Raw genomic sequence first — 21,986 nt, 5'->3', positions numbered from 1 at the left:
AACCACGTTCACCTTTCTGTTCTCTTCAGGAGTATTTCAGCGGTCATACCAAGTTTCCCTTCTCCTGCTGAAGACCTGGTCTCTTAACACAGTGAAATGGCCTTTCTGTGCCCTTCTGATTTAAAACCTGAGGTCCTCAGAGAAGAGGAAGGAGTCGTGATTCTAATGATGGGGCACAGCAGCACGGGATGCACAGCGAGCCCTCGGTCTCACAGGGCAGAGCAGCCGGGCAGTCCCAGAGCACACCTGGAGAAAGCAGGTACTGTGAAAGAGCAACCCAATATTTCTGTGCTTAGCCAAGTAACAGAAAACGTAAAATATGAACTGATACTGGGAAAATGCATGGGGAAGGATCTGTAAGAGAAACAGCTCTCTGAACCAGGTTTCTTGAAAAGAAATGCAGCTGAAGCCACTTTCATCAGATAGCTCTGAGGTCCCCAACAGGGCAGTTACCCCCAAATCAGTAAAGAAACTCTGAAACTCCTGATTATCAAGCAGGTGGTGCCTCTTGATGTGAAGGAACACCTCATATCTTTCAGCCATTTGCTTGCTGTGCCCTTTGATTAATTCCTAAAATAAGCTTGCAACAAAGCAATGTTGCAACATGACTGACAGGTTTGTTTTGTAGTTCTTTGAAAGTATTTATGGAGCTTTTCTTCTCCACCTGGTAAGGGGGAGCTTCTTTACAATCACGCTTGCCTTCTGCAGTCTCATGAGACGTGGTCCCCGAATACCAGCCCATCACTGACGTGCACCAAGCAGCTGGGGCAGCAGGGACAGGGCTGGGTGACAGCTTTCTTACAAAACTGATGGATTTTGGAGCTAGAAATGAAACTGTTTGCAGGAGATTTCTATCTGTCCACCTCAAAACTCTGCTTTGGCCATATGAGAAGGAACAGTAGTTTTTGCTGACTAAAAAGACAGAGACACATCTCTGGAGGATGCAAGCATTGAAGGGGCTGCTTGCCTTGCAAACCAGCCGAGGGAAGGGGTTTTTCCAAGCTTGCCACAGAGTTTTTACTAGGTAGTTTCAGATAAAGTTGGCAGGTCAGTGTTGGGAAATGGCCTTTTCCAGGGAGGAAGCACATGAGGATAACTCCTACCTAGCAATCAGGGCAGGAGTTCTGGGAACATCCATTTGTAGAGTGACCACACACTATATATACAGCTGTATTGTAAGAAGATACACCTGAACTATTATCTGTGCAGACAGGTGAGGTAGTCAGATCACAGGGTGCTTGCTGTTTTGCTGTTGCTGTGGTGATTATACTATCAAACCAGAGGGAAAGACGGAAGATTTAATGAACCGTTGGACTGCTCCCAACCTAAAATCTGTGCATACGTTTTGTGGTGGCTTCAGGTCCCACAGGAGCAGACTGCTCTGGGAAATTGCTAACCTTTGTGCCAAAAAAAAAAGACCATCAAACATTTTTTTCCAGTTCTCCCAGGATATTGCTTTAGTGAGGGTGGTTTCTTTTTACAGTTGAGCCAAAAAGAAAGTGAATGTCCAGGTTAAAGTGGTTATCCGGGTGGTTTCAAATGCGGAAAGGATATTAAGGTCTGGCTTGGGTTGACCAGAATTAGAGACCAACAGCCTACTGACTTTTACTGGTGCCTGGGTACTTATTTAAAGCCAATTGTTCCTAAATAATTGTGTGGGTAGATGTGCCAGACAGTTTTGAGGCTGGGCAAGGAATTAAAACCATGAGAGTGGCCTCTCCAAGTGCCTGCATCACAGAGCTGGCATTCACCCCACCATAGGGAGGGGACCAGCGAGACTGGCCGCCACACACTGACCTCCCAGCATATGGATGCAAAGGGTGAGTGAAAAATATGCTTCCTGGCTAATTAAGTTTCCTCAAACTCAATTATGTGTCCACAGGCATGTGTTCACACGGTATCACAGACAGTAAATGTGGGTCCTGCAGGCCCCCCTTCCTAGGGAGTGGATGTGTGCAGGAACGTAGCAAAGGAGCAGCACAACCCACCAGAATTCGCGATTGCTTTGCTCTGCTTTCTGACACCCAAGCTGCTCTTGGATGTTTGTGGACCGGTGAGATTTCACTGCAGCTCTTCCTCCCTTTCTTCTATTTTAAATTGATCACCTCTTCACTTTTTTTTTTTTTTGTTGTCCAAATGACGTGCACATTCATCCATATCTGACCAGCTTTGCAGAGTAAAGGGAGCAGCAGTACTACCTTCCCTGGGCATTGTGCAACACATGATGGTGAAATATTAAAAACAAAACAAAACAAAAGGTTGGATTTTACATATGGAATAAAAGAAGAGCGTAGGAATTAATAAACCCTCTGACAATTTTAATATATAGTTTCACTAAAGGGTTGTCGGACTACCTAAATGTTATCTCAGATGTGACTCCCGTCTTAGTTTGCCTTGGTTGTATTCAAATGCAGTTCCATAAAATCCTGGATCTTCTTGTATTTAAACACATGTAGAAACCACAAGGTTGCTTTAGGCATATCTTTGATTGCAAAATCATATTATTACTGTACGTTGAGAAACCATACACTTGGAAACCAGCCATTAAGTACAAATGAAATGTGGGCAAAGACTAAAAGATACCATTTGGCTGTTGTTCAGTGACCTACATGGAATTAATGGCTCTTATTTTGATCTCAAGGAGTTAATGAGAGCTGTGGCTAAGTCAGTGCAATATGACATGTCCTCTAATCTCACAGAAAAGCAGCCTAGAAAAGGATCTGGTACCCAATGTCCTAAGTGGTCAATGTGACACAAGGACAGCCTATATGAAATATTCATACATATAACTGACTAGAAAAAACAGCTTTGTAAGTCTGTACCTGGTTATTAAAAATATTTTGCTAGGTTTGTGGAACTGAGGGCTATATTTTCCAAATTAAATAAATCAGTTTCTTGGTCACTGAAGGATACACAGTGATACGGTATTCTAAGTTATAAACTTTGAAAAAGCGTAGTACTGACTATGGATTTGGTCTCTCTTAACTCTAAATGTAACATTTATGAGGCATTTTATAAGCATTTAAAAGAGAAGAGTTCTTAATAGTGAATTACTTTGAAATCCTAGGGAGACACTTGTTCAAATTACAGCTGATGAATTTAGCACAACTATTAATTCAAAAATAAATAGCAAAGAAAATCAATGTAATTAGACTGTTGTTTCCTCACCCTTAAACATTTCTGAAGTGCTTTCAAGCAATGCCAAGGTTAATGATGAAGAAAGGGAGACCTAATCCTGCAGAAGGACTGTTTTCATAAAACACTTGTAAAGCATTTCCCTGTTTTACCTCCTAGAACTGATTCAGGTACCTCCCTGGAAGACTCCGTCTCCTCATTGAATCCATCTGTGACGGAAAGGACATCTCCATTCTCTCCACAGAGGAGACCTTGTTGCCATACAAAAATTTTGGTCTTGTCTGCTTTTTAACAGCCAAGATACCTACCAGCTCCAGCTTGGGCTCATCCAGAATTACCAATGGCTCAACCATATTCAGGACAGCAAACGCTTTAGCTCAGGCATCCCTATGTGAAGAACTGCCAAGTACAAAGCTGCTTGTAAGTTGGGGCTTCTTCACATTCAGATCTCACTTCCTTCAGACTTCTGCCTGTGTTGGCATCTTTAAGGCCCTTAGCACTGTATTTGTGAGTATTTCCCAGTTCTTAATGGCCTTTACTCTTGTGACAGCCTTGTAAAGTGTCTAAGCATTAAGACCCATTTCAAAGACAGAGAGGTGAGGCAAACTGAAATTTAAGTGTCCTGTCAAAAATCTGTGTCTGAGCCAGGATAAGAAATTATGTGCAACATCACGAGTTGTGGTTCAGTGCCCTGCCCAAGAGGCCTGTTTGATGTAAGCAGGAAGAGCTTTGACCTCACTCTGCATCAGTGAAAACAGTATTATTGAATTAAGAGTAAACACACTCCAGCAGGAGGAATTTTCTTCATAGAGTCCTTTGACCTACTATAGATTTTCTTTTCATTTTTTAAAGTTACTCTCTAAACCTTCAAGTCCCAAACCCTCCATCTTAATTACCCGAGGTACACCTATATCTTCAAAGATAAATAGTTTAAAGACATAAAAGCCGCCGTTACACCTTTTAATATCACATTTTCATTATCTGCACGTCTGATATTTTGGCAGCACGCTTTCAAGACTTAAAAATACAGACTGATGTGCAGAGAGATACAAAGTTGTGCTGTCCTAGAAGCACAAAGAGCTGAAAACTTCCTGAATTAGCTGGAAGATCAGATAAGAGTAACACATGCCTTCTACAGACTCGGTCAGACTCTTGCTTCCCCTCTGTTTTCTCTGGATTTATTAAGCAAATAACAGTACGGATTTGGCCTGACAGAGATGAACACAAGCCACAGAGAATGTGAACCTATGGAGTGACTTTTAAGAGCATCCCTGCCTCTACCTCCCCATCACTGTCCCACCCCTGAATTTGCGTAGGACCAGACCCCAGCAGCCGACCCTGCCATTAGAGAGAATATGTGGATTCTTCTCCGTCATAGAATTTTTGCAGTTGTTCTAATAATTGTGTCTGGTTTGTATTAATGCTCCCTGCTGATCCCCTTATTTGCACCAGTGAACTCCAGATGAAAATCAGGTATGGACCAGAATCCACAGTGGAAGGCAGCTTTAAAGGCCTAACTCCTCGCGACATGGGCAAGTACAAGAAAACACACTAGTGAGGTGGAAAATTCAATGGCAATATTCTTTAAAAAACCTCCTGTTTTCCTTTACTAATGCCCTTGGTTGGTAAAACTACAAAAATGCAGGTATTTAATCCCATTCAACAGCAACTGATTCTGTGGGAAGTTTATTTTACAAGGCTGCTTCTATCTACCCAACTCTATGAAGAAAAAGCCTGAAGATATAACCAGTGAGTCAGCCATAGACAAAGCCAGAAAACTAAATTCTCACTGTAAAAAGGGAAAAAATCTCATTATTTCAAAGTCAGCCTTGCAGAGGACTGCAATGCTCACTTCTTGTATGTCTGGGATTTAGGACTATCATGATGTTACTGTGCATCTAAGTTGAACTCCTTTCTGCTCTATATGGTTTGCGTTTCACTGGGGGAAAAAAAAATCAGTTACACACTGGGTATCATTTTCCTGTATTTTCCTTTAACGAAACTAACTTTGGGCACAGATATGAAAACGTTACCAAGTTTTCCCCGGTGCTGATGAGCTATGGCAACTATTTACGCACTTATTCTGTCTATGGCCACTTTAGTGCAAAACTATATTTTAGTGTAAAATTGTAATATTAGAGAAGGAGGTTAATGCTACCATATTTTACCCATTTGTAACTGTGTTTAGATAACCACGTGCTCCATTACCACAATTCAGTTGCTAGCAGACAACTGAAAGCACAGTAACTCCCTTGCGCACCGGTGTCCTCCAAGGCCTAGGATATTGATAAAATTATTCGGGACCATTATTTATTCTCTTAAAATGGGTAGGAACAAAAAAAAAAAACTACGGAAAAAGCACCTTAGTCCCATGAAGTACCTTCACCCTATGGCAACTGAACACATTTAAAAGCACATTTTCAAAAATTAACAGAACAGTCTTTTAAAAGCACTTATGTTAATCTCATTCTTTAAAAAGAACACACAACTCATCCTTTTCAGCCAAATCGTCTGAAAGGCAGTATTCTTCACAATGACTAAACTATTGCAATTAAGAGCACGATTTTCAAAAATGTTTTAGACTAAGAAATGTTTTTAGCTTCCAAGACTCCCTGAAAGCTTGAAATGACTAACGTTTTTGTTCCCACTTGCAATTTTACCTCTCCAGCAGAGGGAACACGTTATTTGAAAAAACGCACATGCGACAAACAGCGATGGGCATCTCCTGTGGCTCCTCTGCTTTGAGCTCCGGTACCCACGTATTCCCCAGCAGTTTTGCAGCTCCTCTGGCTGCTCCAGCCCTGGCTCCACAAGCAGGCTGTGCTGTTTAACCAGACTGGTGAATGCAGCTAAAAACCTCCACCTAAGACAAGTTAATTGCTCTCAGTCCCCGTGGGGAAATTGAAGACCAGGGAATGCAGGAGTCTTTCCAGCCAGGCTTGGCACCACACAGTTCAGAATGTGGCACCATGCTCTGAGCAGCTACTCACTCTGCTCTGCAAAACCATTCAAAAGGCATTAAAGATGCTGGTTTGCAGCACTCGGCTGGATTTTGTTTCAAATAGGGTTCCTTTAGAGGGTGACAGAAAATTCCAGGACAGACTCAAAGCTTGGAAATACACTTAGGATATGGTTGAGAATGGAGCAGAAACAGTACCAATGCTGCATTAAGTACCATTCCCATTATATATGCTTGGTACATATTCTATATATATAATCCACTGCCCTGAATAACAGAATTGGAGGCCTCCAACACATACTTACTCTAACAGTTACCATCTCTGCAAGAGCACAAGAACACCAAGAATTTAACAAGCCCCAACAGCAAAATCTTCCTTCTACCGTCTTGCTACCCAAATGCTCCTCAACTTCTCCCCCTGCCCATCTCCTGACCAGGAAGCAGAACAGCTGGGTCTGGTAGCTCAGTCCTCCCTCGCCCTCCTTGAAGGTGAGGGAGTCCCATTCAGGGTGGAGTCCAAGCCACAGTATTGTTAAGAGAAAGGAAAGCAAATGGGAAGATGAGGAATAACATATGCTTTTCTCAGTGTGGTGCTCACCTAAAACCTGGTGGTCAGCAGTAGTGAAGTGTTTTATAATGGGGCGCTCTATGCCTCAATACCATGTGTGTGAGCAAAACTTGTGCTGATCTTTGCAGTTTTCATCATTCTTTTTGGCAAAAGGCTTCTCTTTGCATAGATTTATGCATACTTTAAGGTTTGGGTTCAGTCCTATCAAAATCCCAAAACAAAATTTGAGGTAATTCCCCTTCCATCTCTAAAAGAACCTTCCCATCACTGAACCAAGCACATAAGCCCTGCTTTTCAGACCTTTCTATGGTATCTGATCCAGATGTCTCTTCAGCAAGCTTTTCAATGCAAATCATTTGAGTTTTCAGTTGGGACCAGAACCTGAAGCCAGGCCAGCTCTGAGCAATTTAAAAACTGTGCAAATATTTTACATGGCCCTAAGAAATAATATATCATTTGTGCAGGTTTATATACCCATAAGCATATGAATACATGTCTGGGTGGTTATTACTTTCCCATGTGATAAATTTTGGGGAGGGAAATGAGATATATTAAAGTGACAGCTCACTCTGTGGTTTTCAAGTGAGGGCAGATCCTGTGCTTCTTGCATCAGTCTTTTTTGTCCTCCTTGGCAATAAATCGCTCGACATGGGGCCACTCCCTTCAGTCCTTCCCTCTTGTCAGCAGATTTCCTGGTCACAACTCACCTGGCTCCCGAAACTATTTCTTTGTTCCTTTTATTGACAAAACTGAGAAGAAAACCAGGCTTAACTATTTCCTTCCCTCTCCTGGGACCTCATTAAGCATACCCAAACAGCGACATCTCTGCAGGGCTCCAGATCAATGGACACTGTCATCTGGAGATTTTAATCACATTAACACCACAGCAGAGCAAAGTCCATCTGATTCTCCCGTGCTAAAGTGGCAGGCTCAACACTTCTGCCAATTGCTGCATCAACTACTTGGACGGCTTATTTATACGTGTGGACAAAAATCAATCTGCCACAGCTACCGCCTTCCAGTCTCTCCTCCCAGAGCTGAATTCCCTCTCCAGGAAATGCAATTTGATTCCCCGGACCTGCCTTCTTTATGATGGGGATTAGCTATATTCAGACAATCCTGAGGAGCAGAGTACAAAAACAATCAATAAAACAACGCTTTGTGAGCTGGTGGAAGAACCTGCACCACTTACAAAGCATAGCAGAAAAACAAATGCTAGGGCTAGATTGCTGCCAGCAGTCTTTGCAGCAGAGGAGATGGTAATTGGTGGTGGTAAAAAGGATTATACTTGCATGGAGAGTCGTGCACAAAGCACTCAGTGGCTATACAAGGCCCACTGGGTTTTGGTGGAGATAAACAAGGAGGAATGGTCAGGCTGAAGGGCAGTTGCACTCAATCATTACCCCAGGAACATGAGAGAATAGCAGAGGTTGCTTACAGGGACACCCATGTAACCACACACTGCTGAAAAATGGAACTGTTTTGACGAATGAAAAATAATTTTTCAGCTGTACCCACACGTCCCTGAGTCTCATCCAACTTCCCAAGAGTCAGTTACAAGCTAATCAATAGTAATTACCTATCACCCGGTCTTGCTGCTGTCCTCAATGTACTGTTACCTGATGCTGCTCCCTGATTATCCAGCACATGGAGGGCAGGAACTTGCAGGAACAATATTTCTTGATGAAAGCTATTATTTCTTGAGCAGTAACTCACTCTTCCATCACTACATAATAATTGGACTTTCGTTGCAGTTCAAGATCCCTGGCACCCTGTGAAGGCTGTATACTTGAGACATTTTTCTGTCCAGAAACATTTCCTAGTTCTTAGATACTTATCTCAGCAAGTTTGGAATGTGGCTGAATTACTAAAAAGAGAAAAAAAAAAACAACCAAACACAATTTTCAATTTAAGCCCTGTGTTTGGTGCGAAATCTCATAAGAATTAAAGAATCCATCTAAGGATTTCTAAAGTAGCCCATAAGGATTCATAAGCACAATGTAACTCTTAAGCAATCCTCAATGAACGCTTCAGGGGCATTTGCACTTATTCCTGTGTCGTTACTGAAATTATTCTCAGCATCCAACATTATCTCAAGAAAATTTTAGAAAAACTGTAATATTGCAGTGATTTAAAAGATAATCCCAAAAAAGTGGCTTAGCTATTTCTGCAGGATAAGTTAAAGATACTTAAAGGATCAAACGTATCACGTTCATGGAGTAACTGTCATGTATAGCATTGAAATAAATGTATGTATCAGGAATTTGAAATTATCCTCGGCAAATAAAGCTAAAAAGTAATAAAGTAAAAGATTTAGCAGAGAATCCAGCTAGCCAATGGAGCTAGCCACCACTAAAGCTGTAAAACAGGCAGATAACAAAGCAAGCAAAATCTAAGTTACAGGGAACCGCTAGCATTTGACAGAACAAAGAAGGCTTAAAGAAGCTAAAAGTTATAATACAGCTGTAATGAGCTGCTCAGATCCATACATTTAATGGCAATTAGAGGCCCAGAACACTGACCTTCCTTTTTCACTCTGTCCTCCCTGGGCAGCACTCCTGCAAGTGTCTGGAGAAGTTCAGATCTCAGGGATTCGCCGACAGTTGGTAAATAATAAGTAAATTTTATTTATTCAGCAACCTAGGTAAGATGCCGAATGGTACAGGCACGAGGATGCTCATTCGTTTGGAAGTTGTTAAACTCCTCACGTACTTTGCTAAACCCCGGCTCGACACCCGTGTGTGACCCCGCGTGTGCGCAGCGCCCGGTTCCACAGTGTTTATTAACACGCTTGTCCGCAGATGCAATGTTGGATTTGACAGGTCCTGCAAGTTAACACCTCTCAGTGTTCTATTTCCCGCTCTCTCCAACAAGCACAAGCTGTTGGGGACTTACTCAGGAGAAAATACACAGAGATTCCTGTTCCCCAGGCATTTCTGCACAGGGAAGGATCTTTTACCAGGCACGCAAACCAAGTACTGAGGATGAGTAAATTGCAGAAGTGCCACCACATGGGGACAGATGGGAGGCTTGATTTCTTCCGAATGCATTATCTACTTTCTCTCTAGTACAGTTCCCTTCTTAAGCCAGCAGACAGATGTTGTTTATTCCTAAAATACACTTTTCAGTCTGTTCCCCGTTTAAAATGGAGGGGAAAAGTCTCACTCCTGGGGGGCTCTGCTTTGAGCCTGCGAGGGCTCCTGTGGGCTGGGGCAGGGTGATCTCGGGAGAAAGATGCAATTCCAGGTGACAAACTGATGGTCGACACTCAATGATTGCCAGAGTGGGGAGGGAATAGGGGCAAAATGAGCACAACAGCTGCTTCCTAAAAAATTTACTGATTTCACTTTGCTAAGATGTTCAGTTTTCCAGCAATAAAGACAAACAAGCAAACAAACAGCCAGAGGGGGGGGAAAAAGTTTCTAAAGAATGGAGGCCCAGTTTAGCACTGAAACGAGATTTTCAAAGGAATTTATAGCCAGTCCTATCCATTTCTTCTGCAAAGTAGCATCGGCCAGGTCACACAGTGAATCCTTGTTTACTTTTGATTAGGCCTTATTAGGTAAAAACAGTAAAACCAGTTTACATTCAAAATTATGTTGATGGACACAACAGAATCCACAGCAGTAACAGCAAAGTGAGGTGAGTTTTCAGAAGGTGGGCACAGCATTTTGTCATGTGGCATTAATTACAATTCTTGGAATAAAGATATTTCTCATGGGATGTTCTTACTTGGAATAAATAAGGTATATATTTGAGATACTTGTTCTTGATGGCATTTTATTCCTCTTAGTCTACATGTTTTTATCACCTCTACACTGTTTTTTTAATGGCAACTAGCATTTGTTTTGCAATGTATAAATTCACCCTACATAGCATTGTTTGTATTTCTCTATTGGGATTACAGTTCAGCTTACAGAAAAGAATTTTTTCTTCTTAAAATGTTAAATCTCATCCAGGGGATTTTTTGTCTTCTCTCTAATCAGTTCGACTTCCCGCTGTTCACTCAACTTTCAGCTTTTGCTCAAAAATGGTAACTAAAAAGATGTTTCTGATATCTGTTACAATCAGGTAAGTACATAAAGATGAACATGGTCCTACAGACATAAATTACTGAGTATGTATATATTAAGCATTTTACTAATTAGGGTTCTGAGAAATGTCCTACTGAGAGTATGCACTAATGCTATACAAATATAGGGAATGTTTCACATGGAATTAACTTGCTTTTAAGTTTATAAGACTGAAGATTATTAGTTCATCTTAACTTCTGCTTATTAATTTTGATGTTAATTGGCAAATATTGCTCTTTTCAGTAATTAATTTTCTCTTTGAATGTCCTGTCAGGATCTTGATAAATTTTTGGAGTATCTTAAGATTTTGATGGGTTGCTCAGCAACATATGAAATTAAGTTGCGTTTTAATCTTCCTGGCAAGTATCAGTGAATGGCAGATCTTGAGGCAGGACGTAAATTTGAATAATTTTTCATCAATTTTCCTACTCATAAGCATGGTAACCAGAATACATTTCACAGTCACAAATCCAAGCAATTGAAATCCTTTCTTTAAACTTACGTTCAGTCTTTTCTGCTCAGTTCAGCTCAGGACTGAGTTCCTCACCAAAAGCCGTGTTTCAGGCTGCCTTGTCAGGAGCTCTCTGCAGAACAAGTCCAAACCCTCCTACAAAATGCTGCTGTGCTTGCAGGAACAAACCCATTACACCAGTTTCATAAAAGCAAAGTGAGTCAACTTCTTCTAGTGAGCCTTTTTGTTTTGTCTTTCATATATAAGATCTGTTGCTGTTGGGATACTTCACTTTTGAGGCTCTGGTTAGCTTTGTGGTGAGCAGCTAGTGACCTTTCAGCTACCTTTGATACTATTGCCACTACTTCAAGAGAAAGCATTTCACAGGAAGAAAAACATTTGGAAACCGTGTATTGACATCAATTGATTTCCACCACTGCTACAAAGCACAGCTGATTTGGATTCGAATCCAAGCGACCTCAGGTGATGATAATTGCGTTATGGTTGTGTGGTTTGCTTGGACAAAGAGCAATCCCCCCTCACACTGCACCAGTCATGGTCAGGCTCAGCCTCTGCCCACAATGACCGCATCACGTTGGATGTTTTAGCTTCTTCATCTGCTGTATTGACGTGACAGTATCTCCTAGGGAAGACAACCTTTTACTATTATTAGTTAGTGCCTTGACCCTGAGACTTCTGTTGGCAGCCCCCTAAGGATGGAGAGCAAGTGGAAACGGTGTCACACTGCTGTCTTGTGTGAGGATGAGGCGATCAAATACATGTTTAAGCTCCTTGGTAGCGATGCTACCCATACACAGACTCCGCAGCCCATAAAAGGAACCAAAAAATCCAACTGAGATGTAATGAAAAAATGAATTAATGACTTCAAATCCTTCTGTAAGAGTCCTGGTCTCAGCTTTGCTGATTCCTAGAGATGCCAGCATGACATTTTTTAATATACTCCAAGTAAAAATTTCAACGGATGACTCTAACGTCATGTTCTAAGGGGCACGAATATAAAACTGGCAACACAGGTTTGATGTGGTTTTGCAGATTTTTAACCCCAGGAAATATTCAGAAATGCAGGGCTGACTGTCACTTGCACGTATAGGTGAACCAGCAACAGTTTTCTTGGGGTTTTATGAGACTGAAAAATGAACTTTTGTGTCAGCTTCCTAAGAGCAGGTTCCCATTGATGAGGAGCAGCACAGAGTTGCTCCCCTGGGACTCCAGTACATAAACAGGCTGGGTGAGAACACTTAATTGAAGTGTAGAAAACACAACACAACAAAAGACTGAAAAAAATTTCAGACAACAATAATTCTTCAGTGCTTGAAACAAGTCAACAAACCTCCTAGGGAGAAAAAACAAACCAAACCAAACCAAAAACCCAATAACAATGAAAAGAACCCAACCCAACAACCTAAGAAAAATATTCCAAACTAATTTTTCAGCAGAAGATTTCAGAAGATCATGTTTTCGCAGTGGTTTCCAAGTGAAAAGCAAGATTTACTGTCATTGCTCCTACAGAAGTTTTCACTGAGAAGTGGTAACCTTATTCCAGAGACAAAATGTTCAAAACCAGTCGATGCTTTGAAAGGAAAATAAAGCTGCTTTTCTGCCTCAGAAATCCTGCTGGCTGCCAGTGTTGACATAAAACTCACTCTTGACCAAGCTACTAAATGCTCAGCAAGCCCAGTAGGGTGGTGTAGTTGTTTTGTTTATTTATAAGCGTGGCAAGTTTCCTGCTGTGGCCGCTACCACATTTAAATTATCTTGGCAAAAGCGAGGCATACAGGATACTTTCTGAAGACCATGTCAGTGCCTGATAGGCAATTTCCTTTTCTATTTTTTTTAGGCCCAAACCACATCTTTCCAGCCTCTGCTAAATGTTACTATTCCTGAGGATACCTGAAGCAGATAAAATAGTAGGAGTGCTAGAAGGGAGAAAAACAAGGACTCCAAAAAAAGCCTGACACTGACCTTGAGGCAGAACACTGAGGGCTCTCTAAGCAGGTTTTTCTTCCTCACTACAGCACTCACAGCAGACAAATACATTACTTCGAATTTCTATGAGGTATCTTAAAAGTCACAGCATTTTAGCATCCCAGAAAGCCAAAGAGGAAGTCTGTTTAAAGTTAAAGAACATTTTTTGTGAATCCATACTAAGTCTACAGGTAGAACGCTGGCACCTAAATCTACTTGAATTGACATTCAGAGGAAGCAGAAATATCTTTCAGGACAAGCATATGTAAATGAAACACCTAGTCATCCAAGAAGCCAGAAAAAGAATAGAAAAAGATCCAAGTTACTTGGAAAGTTTACAGCATTCAAGGTCTAGTGCAGCTTGCTAATAGAGTCAATAAGGCTGGGAGTGACCAACACCCCTAGAAAGGACAGTGGTGGTGAAACATCACAAAATGGATGTTCCGATTAACATTTTTTATAAGAAGTCTTCATCTCAGGTTTTAATGAATATTCTGCATTTCCTCTGTTTTCCAGGCAAGAAATGTGTTTGAGTTGGTTTTGTATGGGATTGCATATTACTATGGAAGTGCAGAGGTTTTCCCCTTCTCTACTTGACCCTTCTGCATACAACTCAGCCCCTCAGAACAGCAAAGCTTTCTAAGCACAGCCACATAATTTTCGTAAGCAACTGGTTTCCATTGGCAAATCCAGCAGCTTAAATACTCAGAGCCTCTGTGTAGTCCAAACACCTCACGCTCCTGTTCATCCCCCCCTCGACCCTGCTGTCTCATTTCCTGATGTGCAGAGGAAAGTGTGAGTTCTGCAGTGCCGGGGGAACACTGGTCCCTGCATGGTGCTATCTGAACTGATGGAGGAAGCAAACCCCACCATGGTGAATCCCTCTCAACCTGCACCCTTCTGGCCACTACTTCCCATGTGCACAACCAGAGCTCACCCAAGTGGGGCACAGCGAGAGGTGGCCACTGTGGCAGGTTCGTCCTGGCAACGTGTATCTTCAAAAACACCAAGTCCATGTTTTAAATTTCACCCAGCAGCTCATGCTGGCCATGCATTAGCTATTTCATATGATTATGATGGGAAACTCCAACCAGCAAGTAATGAAGGCATTGATTTTAAAGTCCATCTAGACAGCACTTTCACAGTGCAGTGCATATTCTCGCTATTTGTCGATCAGTGTGTCGCTTATGATTTTGGGAGTAAGTTAATTAGTGAAATTGCTTAAAACCCCACACTGTGAATGTCGGCCACAGACCCATGTCAAAAGAATATGATTTTTAAATACATCCTAGACACCTGCAAAGGACAGTTCTGAAATTATGCTTCTCCCCCTCAAATTGGGAATTAAACTACAAATGCTTTGCTTACGTCAGCTAGTTGCTAGTGGCTACATTCAATAAGAAAGTGTAATTGGAATATGCATTTTGGGATCCTGCTGGCTACAAATCACTTTACAAACTGATCCACAAATGACATGCCATTTAGGAACCAATTCAACAGCTGCCGAAATTCAGCTGTTTCTGGAACAAATGAAGGCAATTGCTTACAGGGCCCTAACAGCAAAACTTTATTAGACACACAGCCATAAGTATAGCATCACATGCAACCAGATGGAAATAATACATTTTCACAGTGTTACAACTGGCTTTTATAGTTATCCAGACTGCTCAGAGTTTTGTCTGCACTAGGATATCTATTTTAAAGTACTGATGGACTATTAAAATCAAGTCAACATAAAGTTCTTCCGTTAGCATGTCCTAGCTGGATGAGACAATACAGAAATACAATTTATTTTTCCCTGCTAGAGGTTTAGAAAGTGTCAATATGATAGAATGATTTTGGAGGAAAAAAGCAAAAGCCACAAAACCAAGCAAACTTCTCCATTCCTGCTTTATTTTACTCTGTAGAAACTCTCAGCTCAAACTATTCCCATCCTGTGAAAAATCATGCACCCTTCACAGCTGCTTAGTAAGCAAACCTGTTCTATGTACTTGTGAACTAGTATAATCAGTAATCACTATATTGATATTAGAAAAAGTTTCAGGTATCAGTGTTTGATAATGGTTTTCAAATGGTTTCTATGCTATGAACTATAACTTACACTCCCAATAGGCACAAAAATGAATGATAATCTTCAGGTCTTCTGTGTACTGTTATTAGAAAATTGTACCAAATGTTCATTTGTAAGGGCTATTTTTATAAGCAGTTTTTCATTTATCTTCAGCCCTATTAAAAATTAGCATATTAAGTAGATAGAGTGGAATTCAGGTTGCTTAATTCTACTGACTTCAGCAACTATCAAGAATCTGACTCTGGCTTTCCCCACACTTGATGATACAGTGTCAACACACAGCTAGAGAGACATGCATCACTAAAATATAGCCTTCCCTTTTGCTACATTCACAAGCTCTTTGTGATGGAATAACCAGAAGTGAAATTCTGATTTCCATTACAGTGACCTAATTTACCTGTCATTAAAGCAGTGACTTTAGGTTTACCTCACTGTAATGGAAATCAGTGTCTTGACTAAATATTCCACATAGGCACCCATATAAATGTAGTACTAACTAGTAAGTGAGAACAAGACTAACATCTTAATGCACTTTTCCTCATCCCCTGACTTTATTTTCACCTTTGCTCTTCAAGAGGGTTATTTATTTCCCTCCTTCTCAAAAACGCATGATCTGTCAAGTCAAAGGGAATAATTTTGATGGTGAGAAGTGTATCAGGACCTAACCCCGAATAGAAGAGCTGAAGAAATGCCATTTCTGGGTGAGCTTATTGTAGCATTAGCAGTGCTGTTATATGTAAAGAAGCCCAAACCCTCTTCATAGACTACAGTCAAAGGCAGCTGGTGTGAAGAAACGCCTACCTGAAGACGGCAAGGCTCAGGGACCAGAGCACTAGTGGTTTCCTCAGTTCAAATTTTGCTCGTTTGTTCATTAGGTGCCGACCACCAAATATAAAGGCAGCATACAGAGCTGAAAATAGGAATGATTTTTTCCTGCAAAACAAAACCAGAAAACACTTGTCAAGGCTTTAATTAGTATTAGATACACAGCAGAGTCACATAACTGCGAAGGGCTTGTGTGTTTCCTTGAAGGGAAACTCTTTTGAAGACACTCCTGCAGCCCAGCTGAGATTATTGATAGTGTACGAACATATATGCGGGCACACAGGGCCAGGTGCAGGCAAAACTTACCTGGGGAATTTCTGGAAAAGGACAGCCAAATTTGGCTCCCTTTCTTCCCCAATGTTCAAAGACTGAACTTAGAGGAACAGAATAGATATTGCAGAGCCCAGACACACTTCTTGAAGCGCAACACAGTTGATTCGTAAACGAGCTGATCACGTTTTGTGGCTCATTTATATTTTTCACATCAATTTTTGTTTCCTGCAGGCTCCTTGCTACCTGGCAATTTAGCTTCCCATTGTTTTGTCCAAGAAGACACTTAAAGATCTTGAGCACTGCAACACATCATGAAGAGCCTCATGAAAAGCAGAGAACCAGCAAGGAGAGGTCAATAGTCCCATTAAGCAGCGACCATGCCTGGGTGGCATTGACCTGTTGCACAAACCCTGCCTGCAAGAGCCAGTTCAGGAAAACCAGGGACTTTGCTGAAAGGTCAAGCAGGGCCTTGTTAAGGAGCTTCAATGATACTCTTACAATTGCAAGTTTTATTTTTATAACTGCTGGATAGTAGTCCAGCTCAACAATAATCGGCAAACATTTGAACTCCGCAATTATAACTAATTGTAAATCAGACATCAGAGGTCAAAAATAGATTCAGCCTGGAATTCCTTCCCAAACAGCACAATATTACACTGACTAAAACTTAATGATGTGCAGCATTAATGATGGTGTAAGTGAATGGGCGTATACTTAGAAACTGTTTTTTCTCTAAAAAATCTATAATTACGTTCACAAACAACAGTGGGACTATGACTTTGTAGCAAGAGATGCTGGTTCTTTTTTGACCCCCAGGAAGAACAACAAACACTCTCAAGAAAGATAACTGCTTCATTAACATCCCAGAAAAGGCAGCAGCAAGTTACAAGATCTTACATTCCTTCTGACGCTGGAATCCCCAGACAATGCAGCGTCAGACAGACCTGTGACCAGGACATGGCGCCCTGCCCGGGCTTCCCATCGGGTGAGGTTCACCTGCATTGTGATCTTTAGAGCTTTTATAGGATTTTCAATTGGATGTTTATATGAAAGTATGTTGCTTCACCTCAATATAAAGACAACGATGTGCTTATGGTGTCACTATTGATGCCAAGTAGGTGCCACCTCCAGGTGGCTGAGGGTACCCCATGGCAAGGAATATATGCACCACAGCACAGCACATCTGTGCCTGCTCAAGGCAACCAGCACATGGATCACAAGCTCCTCAATGGACAAGGGTCTTCTCACGAGGTCCACGAAAACTAAAAAGAGCTGTAGCAGCACATCTGATTGGAAGTAAAAAGAAAGCACCCATAGCCTTCACTGGTGATGAGTTTTATATGCAATTGAAAGCTAAGTAAAAGGGAAGTCCAGAGAGACAGAGGCGTATCAGTCTGCGCGCAGCAGCATGCCATTTTCTGCCCACTTAGAAACTCCTCTGTTTCTATTGACATGTTTATAGCTGTGTTGCAAAACACAGGTAACTGCATGAAATTCTGACTGGTGCTCTGCACTGAGAAGGGTGGACCTGGTGCCCATGGTCCCCTGGGTGAGCTTTAGCATCAGCACTGGCATCCAGCCCCAGGAAGATGAGGATGACCACAGAACTAGCACCCTCTCACCTTGTGCATCAAGATTGTCTGATTGCCATCGTAATGTTTATCACAACTCAGTTTTGAAAACCACAAAGCTTCAGCCCTTATCCATCTCATAATAAAGAAAAAAGCATTCATTTTCATTTCTGTGGTCTTAAATTTTACAGTCAGGGAAGGGGATATCATGATTGCAGTTTAGCTTGGCTGGGGGCCAGTAAATATTTGTTAACCAGTTTGGTTAGTGATGAACCAACCCACGCTTGCTCATATTGAACCGCCTAACATTTAAGCCAAGATTTATGGGTTATGGGACAGAAGCAGACTCTCAGTGTGACGTTGGAGCACGTTCCCATTTCATTCCCTCTTCAGCAGCGATGTGCAGAGCAGCCCTTGGCCAACCTGGGTGAGGGAAGGCAGAGGGAGCGTGATGGGCTGTACCGCAGTCAGTGGTGCTTTTCCATCTGCCCCAGAGCATGGGGAGAGATATCTGCTCTGTGTGCTTCGGCCCCTTCAATCCCAAACATCTGGGCTACACTCAGTGCAGACAGCCAGCAATGCACACAACAGGGCATGGAGATATGCACACAACAAGGTGTGGATATCAGCACATGTGTGGCTGCTCAAGCCAGGTGATGTGCAGGGGTCCCAGAGGAGGCAGCCCCGTGCCAAACCCCAACCTCTGTGGGGGGTGCAAACCCCCAAGCTCCCGTGAACAGCCCTCCAGTGGAAGTCCCTCACACCACAAGCAGGAAAGGTCTGTCTTGCACTGGTCCATGCGTGGAGCTCCAAAGCAATGGAGGGCACAGGACGACATCTCAAGCAGCGCAGGACAACAGACATCTCAGAGCAGGGGAAGAGACGGCAACACAGCGTTGCCATGCGGCTGCCAACAGGACGTGGGCTACGCAGGCTGGCATGGGAGAAGGTCAGGATTTGAAAGCAATAGGTAGAGATATTGTGTGGGAGGGCAGGCAGGCAGGTAGCAGTTCAGCTCTGGATCAACTACAGCCAAGATGTCAAAGTAATGGTTTGACTCCAGGTCCCAACCAAGAAAACAAGACCAGTCGGAATGAACTAGCAGCTCAGGTCTGTGCTCTGCTGGACTCCCTGGGCAAGATACTCTACATATTTATACAAAGTAACAGTTCATCTTGCTTCTTACAACAGAAACTATCTTTTGTGAGTTCAGTCAGTCTAATTAGGTCAATAGTTACGTTGTATTCATTAGAGCAGATACATTGTAGGTCACTTTTAACAGCTTTGTAATGAAGTCAGCATTATTTGCAATGATGGTAACTGGTATTCCCACAGTACACAGCTTTGTATTGGCAGACATGAGAAGATTTGACTGTATGCACGATGTGAACTGCAGCGAGAAGCTGCAAGTGGTTTCAGACAAGGAGGAATGCAGTTGTATTATCTCGTATCAGAGGTAAGCACAATACTGAATAACTAAGGCTGATTTTGAAATCATCTCTCTGTTTCAACACCTTCTGACAACTTTTGATAACTTTTATGTTTTGCATCTAAAGGACTCCGAATTTTCCCCTCTTTGAAGCATAATAATGGCTAAAAGAACTGGGTAGTCTAGGTGATATAGTTATAAACGGGTTGCAGAGGTATGTACTCTTAAGATAATCTGTTTAACTGCATTAGACTGCTATTAACCAGCTTCCTACCAGTGTTTTTATGACGGATTTTCCTGAACGGTTAATGACTACAATCTGGTTCCTGGGCTGGTAATACAAAGCAATGGCAATCTGATAGCATTCAATTATATCTGATAAAGGTTTTAGCCAAAGGAGGCAAATATCAAACGAGCACTTTTAAAGACATAGTTTTGCAGTTGTTCTGGAGTGCTGTAACTTTTCATTACTCTTATCTGAAAAGAAACTAAATAGAGCAGAATGATGACAAAAAAATCAACCTTGAAACTAAAAAAATCCCCCAAAGTAATTCAGTAGCAGACTTGTATCCAATAACTTCAACGTTAGCACATTCATATGTTTGTCTTCAATTCTGTTCTGCAGAGTAACACAGTAGACATAAAGACAGGGCTGCCAAATCCTCCACATTTTTCTGGCATTTCTGTTTCTCACAGTTGTCTCCCACCTTCCTACATTTTCAGAATTCAGGGACTAAGTACTGTTTCTACTGAATACAACTCCATGTTTCCCTGTCGGAAGTTGCCAGCTCTTTCCCTCAAAAGGGAGGGAGAGGAATTTTCTGGAGAAGGTATAAAATTCTCTGCTCAGGCTGGGGGTTACTACAAGAAACTAAGGCAAGAGTTTGGGGCTACAGGCTGAAGATGTGAGGCAGATCTTCCAGGACGTGAGCACAGAGGTGGCCGCATCACGAGCCAAGGGGACAGGTGGAAGCAGCTGACATGATGGGAGAAACAGAAGCGAAAGGATGAAAGGTGAGTGTGGCAGCAAGTTAGGGGAGCTGGTTGTCAAGAGATGGACGTGAAGCTGGGACAGTGTGGAAGGGAAAGAGGCTTGAAATCCTTTCCCTGCTTAAGCTTCTGGAAGGATGCTTCTTGCACCTGTGGGCATGGAGCTTTGGCCACTCTCCTGTAAAAATCCTACAGTAGGACTGTCACTATTATCATCCCCTGGACCACAGCCCATGCGTTCTGCTTGTCCATCTGCACTGGGTAAACCAAAGAGAGGTGATGGGTTTTATCGAGGATGGATGAAGGTTTGTGCACTGATGTGCTTTTTAGAAGCTGAAATCCTTTATTAGGTCAGCTGTAGGGCAGAGGAATGGCTGTAGGAAAGAAGAAAAGGAAAAGGAGTATAACTGAGAAGAGGGAGGCAGAAACTGGGGCTGACGAAGGAAGGCAGAAGCAATTAATCCCACCAGAAGCAAAGTTTCTCCTGGTTCACAGCCAGGGAGTCCCACCCAGGAAAGCCCACTGGGGCAGGAGGGAGAGAACAGCCATCCAGCCCCACATGGGGAAACACAGCAGAGAAAGGGGCAGCAAACCAACTGAAGAGCAAAGCAATGGCAAACAGATGGCTAAGGAGTAATAAATCCTGACTCCCCCACAAGTACATTATTTATAAAATACTGTAAGTATAGAAGTTACCACAGCAATCTAAAATAAGGGGCCAAAGCCTGAGGGTAAGCCTCACGCACAGCAGCGTGAGACATCCCAGTGTCTGTGATGCAAAGTGAAATAGCCCTGAACATTGCAGAGCTGCTCAAGGAGGTGGGTTCAGCCCAGATGCACTGTTGCCATTTTTTCCCCTGAAAATAGCAGCCTGAGTCATTATTGTAGCGCTCTCTGATGTTAATGGTAAACTGAAACAGACACAGATATAGGCTGTGAAATCTAATATTTCCATAGCATTTTCTTTAAAGAAAATCCTTATAGGAATCCACAGAGGACAACCTTGCCATAGATCTTTTAACTATTGTCTATCAGGTAACAGAGGATTATCCCCACAACAGCACTCACTAGGGGAATAGTGAAGTGAAGCAATGTTATCACCCTCTATGTACATTCTATAGAGTTTTAGAAACTTCTTTTATCAAGATCTATTTACTTTGCACAGTCAGAGTCTTAAATTCATTAACACTTCTGCATATGCTGTCAAGGGAGTACAACAGGTTAAAAAAAAACCCAAAAAACAACCACACCAAAACACTGCAGTTGCCAGAGCAGAATGCTTCTGGCAAGTAAACAGGCAATTTCAGGCTTCCAATGATTTTCTTTTGGCCTTCTTCATCACCATTTTATTGACTATAAAAGATTTTACTGAAGAAAAATATAAAACAAAGCCAAGGATGAAAGATAGGGTACTTCTCTTACCAGTTTCTCCCAGCTTTCAAGAGAAAACAACAACCAATTGTGTTCATAATTTTAACTCCTAACTTGAGAGTTTAATTAAAGTACTTTAACCCGATGCAGTGTAAATCACACAGCACACTCTTGTCCACGGTTCATAAGCAGTAGCTGGTAGCCTTGGCAAAGTTACTTTCTTTCTGGTGCTTATTTAAAAATCACACATTCTGCATGTATAAAAAAGGGTGTGAAAACCCTTC

At 42.0% G+C, this 21,986-nt stretch overlaps 1 protein-coding gene and 1 long non-coding RNA gene across 4 annotated transcripts in view; one reads left to right on the top strand and one right to left on the bottom strand.

Annotated features, from left to right (window-relative positions):
- Window positions 1-21,986, bottom strand: part of ELOVL6 (ELOVL fatty acid elongase 6) — a 76,777-nt gene that overhangs the window by 9,249 nt on the left and 45,542 nt on the right. For both annotated transcript variants that reach the window (XM_065062324.1, XM_021282969.2), the window contains exon 2: window positions 16,045-16,176. In XM_065062324.1, the coding sequence (XP_064918396.1) occupies window positions 16,045-16,176 (132 nt within the window). The remainder of the gene's footprint in view (window positions 1-16,044; window positions 16,177-21,986) is intronic.
- Window positions 1-21,986, top strand: part of LOC135579404 (uncharacterized) — a 39,628-nt gene that overhangs the window by 4,684 nt on the left and 12,958 nt on the right. Inside the window, exon 4 of one of the 2 annotated variants that reach the window (XR_010472457.1) lies at window positions 30-20,355. This is a non-coding gene — a long non-coding RNA (uncharacterized LOC135579404). The remainder of the gene's footprint in view (window positions 1-29; window positions 20,356-21,986) is intronic. The other variant, XR_010472456.1, reaches the window with a different exon arrangement.

The sequence above is a fragment of the Columba livia genome, chromosome 4 (genome assembly GCF_036013475.1).
Source record: "Columba livia isolate bColLiv1 breed racing homer chromosome 4, bColLiv1.pat.W.v2, whole genome shotgun sequence".
In the NCBI taxonomy this organism is placed as follows: domain Eukaryota; kingdom Metazoa; phylum Chordata; class Aves; order Columbiformes; family Columbidae; genus Columba; species Columba livia.
The sequence above is the reverse complement of the archived record's forward strand: the minus strand, read 5'-3'. Positions and strand labels throughout refer to the sequence as shown.